The following is a 14,155-nucleotide window of genomic DNA, read 5'->3' on the forward strand; positions in this document are numbered from 1 at the left end:
GCTATCTAAAGTACTGAATAAATGAGATTTTAATATTTTTATAAAATTTTAATTTTAAACTCTATTCTTTTTACTCTTCGTTACTATTTTTTCTAATCTAATATTTTTAGTTTCTAACTTGACTTAACAAAAAAATCAACGTGGACAAACTTCTTACTAATTATGTTATTAGTGACTAAAAGAATTGGAAATAAAAAATAATTCAGGAGCTAATATATAAATTAAAATTATATTTAGTTCGACAAAATTTAAATAATTTGATATATGAAAAAATTGATGCCTAAGCAAAGTCTCACTTGCAAAATGCCTAACCCGCAAATGTAACAAAAAGAATTGAACAAACAAAAACTCCACTCAACACCGAAGGTAATATCAAGGACGAGGACTGAACCACAGACATCGACCTGATGCTTGTGAAGGGAGATTGAAGCGAATCAGAGTAGTTTTCTTGTCCTTTAGAGAGAAGACTCCAAGATTACGCTTTTCAAATGATGAACTAAGCGTGTTATTAAAACAGAATAAAACACCATTGCCTGGAAGATCAAGGTCCTTAGTAGACATAAGTTGAATACTGTCGGAATCCATTAACAAGACACGATCATTCAAGCTATGAAGCTCTATCCAACGAGGGCCACTCATGTCCAGCTTAAAGATGCGAAATCCTTTCGCATGAATCAAGTATTTGCCGTCCTTGTCAGTCACGAAATTCATATGACAAATAACTAACAAGACTTCTTCACTGTCCCTTACCAACCAACATGTCTCAAGGTCATCACAATAGTGAAGAAGATCATTATGATCATCCAGATGGCGAGGAACCTTCACAATTAGTTTTGAATCAACCATAACTAGTCTTTCACATGTAATGTCATTGAGATCTCCTAGATTAAAAACGGTCAAACACTCTGATTTGAATGCATCAATAGCATATAATTTCAAACCAACCATTACGATTTCATGGAAACAAGATGATCTATCCGTTTCAATAAGAGTCCAGGACGTGTCACTGACCTTGCAATAAGCTAGCTGTTGCCGAAGCGGATTTTTCCGCAGATTTGTAAGTAAGATCGCCACAAGAAAATCTGGAGAACCAGGCCTGGAAGTGAACGTAACTTTAACAAAAAGAGGATTAAAATAGCGGCCTACTGACAACGGTGGAAACTGGTATTTTTCACCAGATATTGGATTGAGAAAAACGGAAATCATTCTATTAATAATTTCCGCGGAACAAATTTTGAAAAACATCAACCATCCTTCTAGTGACTGAAGGACGTCGAATTGACCTTCCCAATCTTCAATTGAAATTGTGTGAAGTGGGTTGTCTCTGTCTCGTTTGAGGTCCAAAACAGTGGCACTGTCGCTCGGAGAGGGGTGAGGAAACAACAAAAATGGAAATTGAGACGCAGGAGGACATCTCTTTGTTGCATTATCAACTGCATCTCGCCAATATCGACATATTTGTCGACATTTGAAATATTCTCTCAGTGATAAATTTTGTAAAATCATTTCCAACAGATCCGGATGCAGAGATGACCAACTTCCACTGTCTTCTATTAGCGTCATGTCTTGGAAAACAAAGTAGCCTCCTTCCAAAGCGTGGTACAGAGAGTACAGAGGATCGGTTGTGAGGAACTAGGATGAAGTTTTGTCGACAGAAAGGAAAAAAACAGTCATGTGATAAGAAGCGCCGTTTCCATCAAATCTCGCTCTCATGGATTATGGTGGATGCAGATCCAGTCTCTCTCAATGCTTTAATATGCCCAGCCTCACTCTTCTAAATTCCTGAATAGCAGCGAATGGCGTTACGGAAACAGAATACGGGTTTAAACAGATATTACTGTTATTATTAAAATATCATTTGCTTATCTTTACTCTTACAAAATTCTCTTTAAATAAAATATCATCTAATTTAATCACGTTGGATTTACATTGATTTAAATAAAATTTTAAATTTAATATAATCTAATTAAAAATACTTTTTATTTAATTCAGTTTTTAAATATTGATTTTACAAGTTCTAAATTTTAAATGATAACATTCTTTTTAATATTTTGTTAAATAAGAGTGTATTTAAAAGTTAGTTTTTGTTTTATTCCAAGTAATTTTTTAAAATAAGTATTTTCTTTTTAATTTATCAATGACTTCAAGGAATAATTTGTTATTACTAATTCTTAAACAATATTTTGTTTTTCGTCAATTCAACTGATTTTATTTTAGATTAAATATTTATTTTTAATTTAATATGAAATTAATAGCTTGTTTGAATTCTATTTTTAAAACCCGTTTTTAGTGTATATATATATAATGGTTATTATTTTCTTAGTAGTCGTTTTGAAATCATCAATTTTAAAAAATATAAAACAGCAACATCTAAACGATCTTTCGGCCAACTTTTAAACGATGAACAGTTATAAATAATTAAATTCATTGACTTCGATAGATATTTAAAAAGGTCATTTTTTAAATTCTTTTATAATTTATTTTTATTGCATATAATAGAATATTTATTATTTAAGGATTTGTATATAAAAATTAAATATAAAATTTTATATATAGAATTATATTAATATCTGTATATAATTTGTAAAAATACTATTTCTGTTAAGTGTTTTATCAAACATGAACACTTTTGGGTTTTGATATATTTTTCATCATGGTATTTTATAAATTAAGTATTTACTTTTAATTTAATGTTAAATTAAATTTTGAATTTTTATATTTTAAATTTTTTTAAAATTTATCTCTTTACGTAGAATTATATACTTTTAATTTTTAGCAAAAAAAAAATACTTTTAATTAAATATTACTATCTTCTTAATTAAGTCATGTATTTTTCTATATTTAATATTTAGTTTTATATTACTTGTTTTGAATTTTATTCTTTTAATTTATAAAATTTATTAAATTTAAAATAAGTGGCATAATATATTTTTAAATAATTATTTAAACATTTAGTTTGATAATATTACTGTAGTGTATAAAAGAATTACTAGTGTAAGTATAAATGAGAAGTTAAATTTTTTTAAATAAAATTATATATCTAGGTATAAATATAGTTTGAATTTGATTGAATTGACCTTCCAAAATAAATTTAAAAACAATCTAATTCAACAAAAAAAAAATTGCTTTAAATTTAACACTCTAATTTCTTTCTTCATGTGATTTGCATTGAATTCGTCAATTTATAGAGTCCGAAGGAGATCCAATAAAAAACAATGACTTTTAAATGTGATTATGATTTAACAATATAAAATACATCATTATATATAAACTTCTAAATTAGATTAAGATTGTTTACTAGATATACTCATATTAGCTAACTAGCTAGTGATCACGTTGAATTCTTTAGGAACGTAATTGAATCGAACTTTCCAATTCAGTTGAAATATGGTACTCTTTAGATAAATTCTTAGAGAAGTTGGTACATAAGAAAAGAAATTAATAGAAAAAATAAATAAAACTTCTTTTATTATTCTAAAAAAATAAAACTTCTTTTATACATTAGAAATAACTCATACTTTTCTATTTTTTTAAAGTTATTAAAAGTTCTCTCATTTAACTTATTTAAAACTTGTGAAAGTAAATTGTTTATAACTTATAGAGAAATTTTATTTATTTTTTTTATATATTTTTTCTCTTATAAGAAATTTTATGGAAGTTTATCCATTGAGCCAAATGTCTATGAGTGACTCCGCATAGATATACAGTAGATGAGCATAAGGATATTTAACGACATGAATATCTCTTATGAGCATAAATATGTATTTGAATGTCTTGAACAAGTATGACAATTTCGAACTAAATATGGAAGGATAATAACTTTTGGAGTGAAAAAAATAATATTTTAATTGATTAAGGTATGATATAATTACATCTTATAGATATGTTTGTTGATTAATGATGAGTTTTTTTAGGTGAAGTTGTGTTGTTTAATACTACATATTAGACCAATCAGGCTAATAGGCTTTTAACATTGTTTTTAAGTTTTAACCATTGTAAGAGTGTCGTTATTTTTGGGGTAGCCTTGTTGTATGATGAAATAAAAATTATTTCAATAATTGTTTGAGACATTTGTAGAAGCATACAATAAAAGAAACCTTAAATGATTTTTACAAACTAAGATTAAGCAATCGCCAAGGCACTTGTTCAAGCAATGCCTGGGACACATCATGTTTTATACACATGGCACTTAATGCAAAATATAATAAAACACATTAGCAATTTGATGAAAAAAGAAAGTCATCTTTTAAGAGATTAAAAAATATGCATGTATAAGTTTGATAATTCAATATAATGTTGAAGACAATACTTAGATTATGTCATTTTATTCAATAAGGTAGAAATTTGTATTATGTTATCTAAAGGATGTGTTCAAATTTGAAATGTGGAGTACTCAAATAAGTGAAAACTTAAATTTTAATTTCAAAATTTGTGTGAAACCTAGTGTTGACATAAAACTGTTCTTTAGACACTTTGAATAGGTTATTGAAGACAAGTGTTACAATGAGCTAAAATTTGAGTATAACTCCATCATAAACTAAAAATGTTACGATATGATATATCTACAATACTTATATAAATGGCCAAAATTTACACATATACAATGTTTAAATTATTCCAACAAGAATTTGCTCTATTCTTGCTTTGTTGCATGTCACAAAAGATTGAAATTCTCCCTTGGATTAAATGTGTCATTACTACCATCAACAAAGTAAGATCATAGACAATTACATTTGATCGTTCCTCACCTACATTTGACATACTTTATTTCCATGCATTGAAAGTGTTTAAAGCCAATAATGTCAAGGTTGTCCCTCACAAATACAAACTTAAGAGATGGACAATGCAAGGTTGTTGTGGGATTATTCATTCTGATACCATCACCTAGCATATAAAATGATTAGGTTGGCCTCTAAGATATCTAGTTCATAAGAATACTGTGAGTTGATGGATGAGAGTATTAACACTTTAACTGATCAAATCATAAAGCTTTGCTTATAAGCACAAACTATTGGCAAGAGTAAGGATGATGCTCCAGTTGTCGTGAACAACAAAGAACCCTAATCACTAAAGCCATTGAAAAGCTAGGTTTAGCTGCAAGCAAAAATTAAGAAGAAAACTTCAATTTAAGGTCAATAAGCATCTCAAGTACTTTTATGTTATAACTTTTAATGGCAATAAATATATGTATTTTAACTTTCTTATTATAACTATATATGTATTTTTATTAAAATATATCAACAAATATTTTCTTATTCATTTGAAGTACATTGCTCGACATCTCAATGTTATGATCTTCACACATTAGTGAATCAATTCAATTACATGGAATAGTGAACAATAAGACTGTTTAACTTAATGTAACATCAATTTAATTCGCTTACTTTTCTTTTAATTCAATTTCAATAGTTTTATCTTATCTTGCAGGGACACCTTAATTATACACATGGTTCAATCCTTAATCAAATTTAATTGTGCAACTGCCTATACTTATTTTGTTTCTTCATTAAATTTGTATTTATTAATTTATTTATTTTTGTGTAAGATGTATATTAAAACACTTTGTGATCAAATGTGTTATCTTGCATGTTGTCTGTTTTCTTCGTAATAATAACAATTTTTGCATTATTCACTTAAGTGAATATATTTTGCTCAAGTAAATACTAATTTACTTTATTTTGTGTAAGTTGACTTAAACAAAATTTCTTTTGCTAAAGCATATAAGATTTCACTTAAGCAAAACATAAATTTTCTATGTAAAGCTTTTTGTTCATTTTTGCTTAAATTTAATTAAATTTACTTGGACACACATAAGTAAATTTTCTTTGATTTAAGTGAATTTTTTTGGTTTAAAGTGAATTTTTACCTTTTCTCCAAAACCCACCTAGGCAAACACGCTCTCCCTCTCACTCTGATTTTTGCTTCCCTTCACCACTTCCTCTAATCCCCTCTTCCTTTCTATGAATATTCCTTGTAGCCGCTTCCAAGCCTCGCCCCTTCCTTTCCAAGGTAACTTAGGATTTTCTCAACTTTTTTGATAGCTCGTACTATCCCTAACCGCATTATAGGACCACTCCCAGTTGCGACTCCAAGGACCTCGAAGAGGAGAAAGAATACCCAATTTGGAAGATGAGGATTACTTGCACAAAGTCGTCATGCAATGCATGGGGATTAAAAGCTCATTGACCCCAAACCTAACCATATCACTCCTTGCACAATGACCACCATGACGACGACAATAAGGATGATGAAGGAGTGGAATACGAGGTGCATGTAGCAGATCAGGAAGTGGTTAGTCACTAGAAAGCTAAGGACCAAACCAAATTCTCCCAAGGTTGACAAAGAAATTCAACTTCTCTTTTAAAGGATTTCTAATTTAGTACTCAAATCATCTGGCTAAGGTGGTATTTGCTCGAACAGTTGGAGATGAAGGGATGGGATGCAGTTGACACAGTCTGAGAATTTTGGTTGTCACATCCTTTGCTTCCACAAACAAAATTAACAATGAGGTGATAAAATTAAAAACAAAATTTGGATAATAATTCAAACAACTTAAGTTTAAATTTTAATTATTAAATAAAAATATAATTAAAATTCTAACATAATATGTGGCATGCAAGTGAGAATAATCTCATAACACTATTGCATATGCCGTCAACCACAATGAATAATCTCTGCAACAGAAATCGAAAGTTATGAAAACATTAACATCCAACCACCATAACATGAATCCATCACTGCTAACCACCAAATTGTACATGTATCACATAAGGACATAATCATCAACCTCTTAGCAGGAATCATGAGGAACCATCATCCATCTCTATTTGCCATAACTTAGAAGCCACCAAATGGCAAACCAAACAACAACCTTGCAACTGCCGCATAGCTCAGATCACAATGAACTTGACCTGTGCACCAAATTTCAAAAATCATGAAGTTGTAAGATTACACATGCAACGTTTTTAAAACCATGGTGACTCTTGTCTAAAACTTGATATAACATATTTTAAGTTTATATTTATAGTTTTATTTTGATTTATAGACAATTTTAATATACTTTGTTTTCAGAGTTTTTACCATTTTCTATTTATTTGAATAAATTAGACTTGTTACAAATAAATGCTTTAATTTTGTAAATTCAGTTATTCTGACCTTTATCTACTCTTTTGAACATAACTTTTTCTATAAATATTTTTTTGGCTTATTCTAACTGTATTGGATTCTACACATCCAGGGCTTCAAAATTCATATATGGATTGCTGGATTTGAAGTTGTTTTTGATTTTTTATGATTTTTTAAGTTGAGGCAGATTTGCTGAATATTGTTGTGGGATTGCATTTGGGCCCTTGTTATTAGATAACTATAATTGGGCTTATAATTATAATTATAATTAAGGCCTGAATCTTGGCCATTTAGTTTACCCTAATCAGAATCTATAAATAAACCACTAAGGTTCTAAATTTGGGGGTTGGATTAGACACTTTGAGTTTTTGAGATTTGACCGAAATAAGAATCCTTATTTTTACTTTATCTCAAATTCTCTTATTCTCTTCTCATCCTTGCATAGATTAAGTACTTCGATGGAAGGCTAAACTCCTCGTTTTAATCTGCGAAATTCAAACGTTGTAATTCTGATTTGAGTTCTGGGCCAAATTGCTCCAACTTTATTCCTTTTTTTTCTAATATCAGATTTGTGTATTACAATCATGATTAACTTTTCTGTTGTTAGAATTCAAATTAACATTCGATCGATATTCTAAGTTGATAATTAAATCGGGTTAGGTCAAATGATAATTTAATTTAATATGTGATCTAGTTCAATTAGATTATTCAATTGAATTAATAATTGAATTGGGTAAACGTTCAAATTCAAATTAAAATCTTTAGATACCATGATAACCAGAGTTACACGCATTTGGTATTCTGTGCATTGAGATTTCTTCATATATTTTTAATCAAATTTATTTTGTTTGTAGTTTAATTTAATTAATTTGCATATTTCAACTAGGTTATTCGATTGAATTAATAATTGAATTGGGTAAACGTTTAAATTCAGATTAAAATCTTTAGATACCATAATAATCGGAGTTACACACATTTCATATTGGTGTGTAAAAATCGATTACTAGGCAAGTGTACCCGTTGTCAGAGTAATATTATGAAAAATAGAGTACCAAGTGTCGTATCCACAGGAGCTGTTATTAAGAATTACTTCCTTAATTGCGCAATTATTAATGAATATGAGAAATAAATTTTGTTGATAAAATTGCTAAAATAGAAGAATAATAAATTAAAAGAAATAGATTTCTTATGAAAATAAATTATAAAAAAGTATGACTAAAGGTATTCAAGAGAAATAGGTGAGTATCTAGACTGTAAATCCTCCTAAGTGGCCAAATAACTGAAATTCTCCTTCAACTACTTAGTTTTAAACCCTTATCGCTGCAGGAAATTCTGAAATAAACCAATACCTTTCTTAAGGATAATGATTCCTAACCCTCGGTTGATCAATTGGAATCTCTTCCTTAATTAATACCCTTAGGTTGCATTAAGTTCATTATCAATTCTATAATTAGGGTTAATCCTAATACAGAAAACTTTTGTCTTTCTATCTCTAGAAATACATTCAAGTCTTTTTAATTGAGCAATGTTAAATTCATGCAGGAATTTTACACAAATTAAAACAAGAAAACAAGGTGGAAGACAATTGATACTACTCAATTAAACCCAAGAGAAGAAAACATGAAATAGCATTAAGAAGAATTCCAAAAGGTTTGATCATATAGGATTCATTACGTCTAGATACTCAAAGGAAATTTAGAACCTAAACATCTTCAAACTAAAATTACAAAAGAGAGAAATTAAAGAGTTTCATTCCCTTCTCCAGCCGTCACTGACTCTTTCTTTTCCAAAAAATAACATCTCCTAGGTTAATGTGCCATGTTCCCTTTTATATGAGCCGTCCAAGGGCTCATCTTCTCGCAGAAGTTTAAATTCTGACGCACGTTCAAAGTACACGGCCATGTACTTTGGCCGTGTACATCTCTGGTATCTAACAATTGCCCTTCATAGTTTTTTTGAAAAGTACACGCCTATATACACGGCCATGTACTTTGACCGTGTACATCTCTGGCCTCTAAGAGTTGTCCTTCATAGCTTTCTTGAAAAGTACACGCTCAAGTACACGGCCATGTATTTTGACTGTGTACATCTCTGGTTTTGATGATGCACTTCAATTGACGCGACCAGTTAGATACACGCTCATATACACGAGAGTGTACTTGCTTGTGTATATCTCTGTTTTGATTATGTGCTTGATTTATGCAACCAATGAGATACACGTTCATGTACACGGCCATGTACTTGCCCGTGTATATCTCTGGTTCTTTTCTTGCTTCAATTCTCAATATCCTTTAAGCTCTCACTTCTTGATTTTTTTTCCTGAAATATGAATAAAATAGACTTAATAATAAATTCTCTTAATGAATAGCTCAAAAATCTTAATTATTATTCATGAATTACAATGTAGGACCAAGTATAGAAAGCATTTATCAAATTCTCCCGAACTTGAACGATTGCTTGTCCCCAAGCAAAGAAATGGGTCAAATTTACCTTTGACAATAAAGAATCAAATTCCTGAATTTTTATTATTGTTATTTTATTTTTATTTTTTTCAAATTTTTAGAGGGACAATAATTCTTAAACATCAAATTGTGCCATCTTTTGCTCTCAACCTTTGTAACTTCAGACAGAACTGAATAAGGACCTTTATGCCATTAGTTCTTAAAAATCACAGTCAAAACAGGGTGCATCTTATGTTCCATCCCAATTAGCACAAGGTATTAATGGAAATTCCATCCCTTGCTTTCCACATCAGTACCTCAAACAATTTTGGGGTTTTAGGATGTGGTATCCAGACATTGTCTGTAATTCACATTCAACTAGATATGCTTATATGGCATGCTCTTTTATTTTTTAGTAGAGCCCCAATTTTTTTTTCAGATATTAATTATTCTATTAATTGCATATATTCTTAAACATTTGGCATAGATTCAAGATCCTCAAATCAGAAAAGTCTTCTGATACTTCAATCGAGAAACAATTAAAAATCAAAATAACTGCGTATGATCTTATTTTTTTTCAACAAAACATTTTATTTATATAAACTATCCAAGAATATCATCTCTAATACATAGAAAAAACTAGCTCAATATTTGCTCGAGAACAAAAAAATTCAACTCAGACATTTATAAGTATCCACCCCACACTGTAAGATTTGCATTGTCCTCAATCAAATATAAGAATTAAAGTACAAACTGAAACTTCCCTGAAAAGAAATAGAAATAAGCAAAGAGTGGTTGGAGTCACAGCTAATCAGAGATTCAAATGAAGAAGAAACCTGACCAAAGTGAATTTATACAGAAATCATCTTAGTTCAAAATGACAAAAGGAGAGGAGCAATCAAAATAACGCAATAAAGAAACAAGAGCAATTTAAATTCTAAAAAAAACATAAGTATGAGAAATCCAACAACTAAGACTATCCTAATTGCAAACTAAACTGCTGCACTAGCATCATCTGAGTCTTCATCATCTGTACTAAGAAAGTGGTCAGAAGGAGATGAGGTTCATGCTGGGGGCGAGGACGCTTATTCAAAATATAAATAAATGAGCAAATAAATAACTAAATTAAAATAAACTAAACCTACCTAACCTAAACTATTCAATGTAATTCAACATTTAACATGGAGGAGTTTAAACTCCTCATTCGCAAAAGTTTGCAGTTGACCCCCTGGTACAGTTTCAGCCTATGTCCATTCACCTTAAAATTTCCTTTTTCTAGATGAGTTAATTCAATTATATACCACAAGGAAATACCTTATGCATAGTAACGGTCTAGACCAACGGAATTTCAGTTTACTTGGGAATAATTTGAGGCAAGAGTTATACAACAGTACTAAATCACCTTTTTGAAATAGTTTACCTCCCTTGATTTTTTTATCATGGTAGACCTTCAATTTTTCATCTGGTGGTTCATTAATAGATGAGTTGGATTGCTTCTCTGATTTCCACTCCAAAACTTTGAAGTCCCTCTTTCTCCATAATGACTTAGTGGCTTCTAAATGACACCATTGTTCTTGAGTTAGCAAGCTCATACCATCTTTTCCTCCTTCATGAACTAAGCTTCTTTTCAATGGGTTTGAAATCAAGAATTCATGTGCACAATCAGAAAAATAATCATCAATTACATTAATAAAGTGGCAAGAATCATCTTGTTTCAAAGACTTTTTTATCACATCAGGAATTTTGAAAGTGACTTTTTCATCTCCAACTCTCAAAATTAACTTTTCATCACTTACATCAATTATAGCCCTTGCAGTAGCTAAAAATGGACGACCTAAGATCAAGAGGACATCAATGTCCTCATCCATATCAAGAATCACAAAATCAATAGGAAAAATAAATTTGTCCACTTTTACAAGCACATCCTCAATGATACCCCTAGGATATTTAATTGACCTATCAGCTAGTTGAATACTTATCCTAGTTGGCCTAGGTTCTCCCAAACCCAATTTCTTAAAGACAGAATATGGCATCAAATTAATGCTAGCACCTAAATCAGCCAAAGCTCTATCAATTATCAATCTACCAATGAGACAAGGAAGAGTAAAACTCCCTGGATCCTTCAATTTCTCGGGCATCTTGTTTTGTAGAATTGCTAAACATTCTTCATTAAGAGTTACCGTGACTAACTCCTCTAACTTATTATTGGACAATAGATCCTTCAAAAATTTGGCGTACTTGGGCATCTGTGTCAAAGCATCAACAAACGGTAAATTGATATGAAGTTGACAAAATAAGGAAAGAAATTTATCAAATTGTTCATCATCCTTGTCTTTCTTCAATCTTGCTGGGTAGGGAAGTGGAGGTATGAATTCCTTCACTGTAGAGGGCTTTTCCACAGTCTCTTCTTGACTTTTATCTTTCTCTTCAACTGCAGTTTTTTCTGCTTCTTACTTCCCATTCTCTTGTAATATTCTGCCACTCCTTAATGTTACTGCATTGACATGCTCCTTAGGATTAGTCTCAATATTGCCAGGCCAACTTCCTTTGGGTCTTTTTGAGAGGAGTCTAGAAATTTGACCCAACTGATTTTCTAGATTATGAATAGAGGCTTGTTGATTTCTTAGTATTGTCTTGGTGGATTGGAACCGAGATTTTGAAGTTTGAATGAATTTGGTCATCAACTCCTCAAGGTTTGACTTCTTTTCAGTTGGGGGTGGTGGTGGATGTGAAGTTTATTGAAATCCTGGGAGTGTGTTGTTCCGCATTGGCTGTTGGTTGTTATTCCATGGTGGGGTTGCATAATTCCTCCAGCCCAGATTATTCATGCCATTATAATTTTGGTAAGGTGGTCTATTTCCTATCACATTGACATGTTCTTCTTGAGTAGCTTTACACTCATGATTAGGGTGGCCTCCTCTGCAAATATCACATCTCATCACTGAAGCAACTAGATGGTTAACAGATAAACCATCAATCTTCTTCCCTAAGGCTTCAACTTGCATTGCCAAGGATGTTACTGTATCAAGACTATAGATCCCAGCAGATTTTGTAGGTTTGGATCCAGTAGAGCTCCATTGATAGTTGTTCATTGCCATTTCTTCAAACAGTTCTTGTGCAGCCCTTGGTGTCTTGCTATTCAAAGTGCCCCCAATTGCAGCATCTATCATTTGTCTTGTGGCTGGGTTCAACCCATTGTAGAAGATTTGCACTTGAAGCCAGTCAGGAATCCCATGATGCGGGCACTTTCGTAGCAACTCCTTAGACCTTTCCCACGTATCATATAAAGTTTCTGACTCTAGTTGGTAGAAGGAAGATATATCATTTCGCATCTTAGTAGTTTTTGCAAGAGGGAAATATTTTGCTAAGAACTTTTTTGCCATGGCCTCCCATGAAGTGATAGATCCTCGCGGGAAAGAGTTCAACCACTGTTTTGCTCTACTCCTGAGAGAGAATGGAAATAGCCTTAAGCGGATTGCATCATCAGTAGCTCCATTTATCTTGAACATATCACAGATCCCCAGAAAATTAGCGATGTGAGCATTGGGGTCTTCATCTTGCAGCCCATCAAATTGAACAAACTGCTGAACCATCTGAATAACATTGAGCTTTATTTCAAAATTCCCCTGCACATTTGAACGGCCAATGCTAGATTTTGTCCCAGTTAATGATGGACGAGTATAATCAAACATGGTCCTTGGTTGCTCTTCATTGTTTGTCATTCCTTCCATATGGGTTTGTGTGTTTTCCCTCTGTACTAGCAGTCGCCTCTCTTTCTGAATTTTTCGCAAAGTTCTTTTTATCTCTGGGTCAAATTCAAATAGTTCTTCAAACAGTGCAACAGAACGGGTTCTGATCATACACCAGAAAAATCAGCTCCTAGAAAGAATGAAAGCAAAATAGAAAAGTTAATTCAAGACTAAAGAAATAAAGAAAATTAGTAAATACGTAATTAAGGGAATCCTAATTAATCAGTCCTCAGCAACAACGCATTTGGTATTCTGTGCATTGAGATTTCTTCATTTATTTTTAATCAATTTTTTTTGTTTGTAGTTTAATTTATTTAATTTGCATATTTCAAACCCTCAAAAATTTACTCGCATTTTTTAAAAGAAAACATAAAATTGAATTTAACTTAAACTGTGTCTCTGTGAATCAACCTAGGTTTAGCTCTATACTACAAAATTCTTAGAAAACTTAGTTGTTTTGATAGCGATTCAACATCATCTATCAAAACTCCAATGTCTGACTCTAAGAAATTTTATGGCACTGAAAAACACCCTAATTTTTTTTCCTATTTTGTCATTAATTCTTTTTATTTTATTTGAATGAGTTAAAATTATGAACATTGTTGTTGGGAATTATGTTTAAGCTTTGATGCTTGAAATTGTTGGATTTTAGGATGAGATTACATATTGACAATGCATTGAAGCACAAACATAAATAGATAAATGATGAAAAGAGATTTGTCACGAATCCTCATCAAAATATAAACAGAAATTAATGTAATACTAGGGTGCTAACCTAGGTCAACTCCAACAACAATGGTTGAGAATATGCATCAAACATGTTAAAAATATTAATTACGA

General features: G+C 31.1%; 3 protein-coding genes and 1 non-coding gene across 4 annotated transcripts; 1 reads left to right on the forward strand and 3 right to left on the reverse strand.

Moving 5' to 3' along the window:
• Nucleotides 1-372: 372 nt before the first annotated feature.
• On the reverse strand, nt 373-1,563 carry LOC113859823 (F-box protein At2g05970-like). Its single transcript, XM_027492503.1, has one exon. It carries the CDS (start codon nt 1,561-1,563, stop codon nt 373-375), a length of 1,191 nt encoding a protein of 396 aa, XP_027348304.1.
• A 5,274-nt stretch (nt 1,564-6,837) lies between these two features.
• On the reverse strand, nt 6,838-11,812 carry LOC113859824. Its single transcript, XM_027492504.1, has 3 exons — nt 11,363-11,812; nt 10,321-10,402; nt 6,838-6,911 (listed from the first exon to the last, which is right to left on the reverse strand). Exons 1-3 carry the CDS (start codon nt 11,810-11,812, stop codon nt 6,838-6,840), a joined length of 606 nt encoding a protein of 201 aa, XP_027348305.1.
• A 489-nt stretch (nt 11,813-12,301) lies between these two features.
• LOC113859825 lies at nt 12,302-13,426 on the reverse strand. Its single transcript, XM_027492505.1, has one exon. The coding sequence runs from the start codon at nt 13,424-13,426 to the stop codon at nt 12,302-12,304; it is 1,125 nt and encodes a 374-aa protein (XP_027348306.1).
• On the forward strand, nt 12,795-12,901 carry LOC113860433. The gene has a single exon (XR_003503886.1). It is a non-coding gene; the product is annotated as a small nucleolar RNA R71 (small nucleolar RNA).
• Nucleotides 13,427-14,155: the final 729 nt, after the last annotated feature.

Source organism: Abrus precatorius, unplaced genomic scaffold (genome assembly GCF_003935025.1).
Source record: "Abrus precatorius isolate BTA unplaced genomic scaffold, Abrus_2018 Scaffold2, whole genome shotgun sequence".
In the NCBI taxonomy this organism is placed as follows: Eukaryota; Viridiplantae; Streptophyta; class Magnoliopsida; order Fabales; family Fabaceae; genus Abrus; species Abrus precatorius.

What these genes read in the sequence shown, in the direction of transcription:
- LOC113859823 (XM_027492503.1), bottom strand. Translation starts at nt 1,563, where the DNA reads ATGACGCTAATAGAAGACAGTGGAAGTTGGTCATCTCTGCATCCGGAT.
- LOC113859824 (XM_027492504.1), bottom strand. Translation starts at nt 11,812, where the DNA reads ATGCCCAAGTACGCCAAATTTTTGAAGGATCTATTGTCCAATAATAAG. An exon ending in CTGCAAGGGCTATAATTGAT is followed by an intron (nt 10,403 to 11,362) that starts GTAAGTGATGAA and finishes CACTTTGGTCAG; the next exon opens with GTTTCTTCTTCATTTGAATC. An exon ending in TTCTTTTCAGGGAAGTTTCA is followed by an intron (nt 6,912 to 10,320) that starts GTTTGTACTTTA and finishes TTTGGTGCACAG; the next exon opens with GTCAAGTTCATTGTGATCTG.
- LOC113859825 (XM_027492505.1), bottom strand. Translation starts at nt 13,426, where the DNA reads ATGATCAGAACCCGTTCTGTTGCACTGTTTGAAGAACTATTTGAATTT.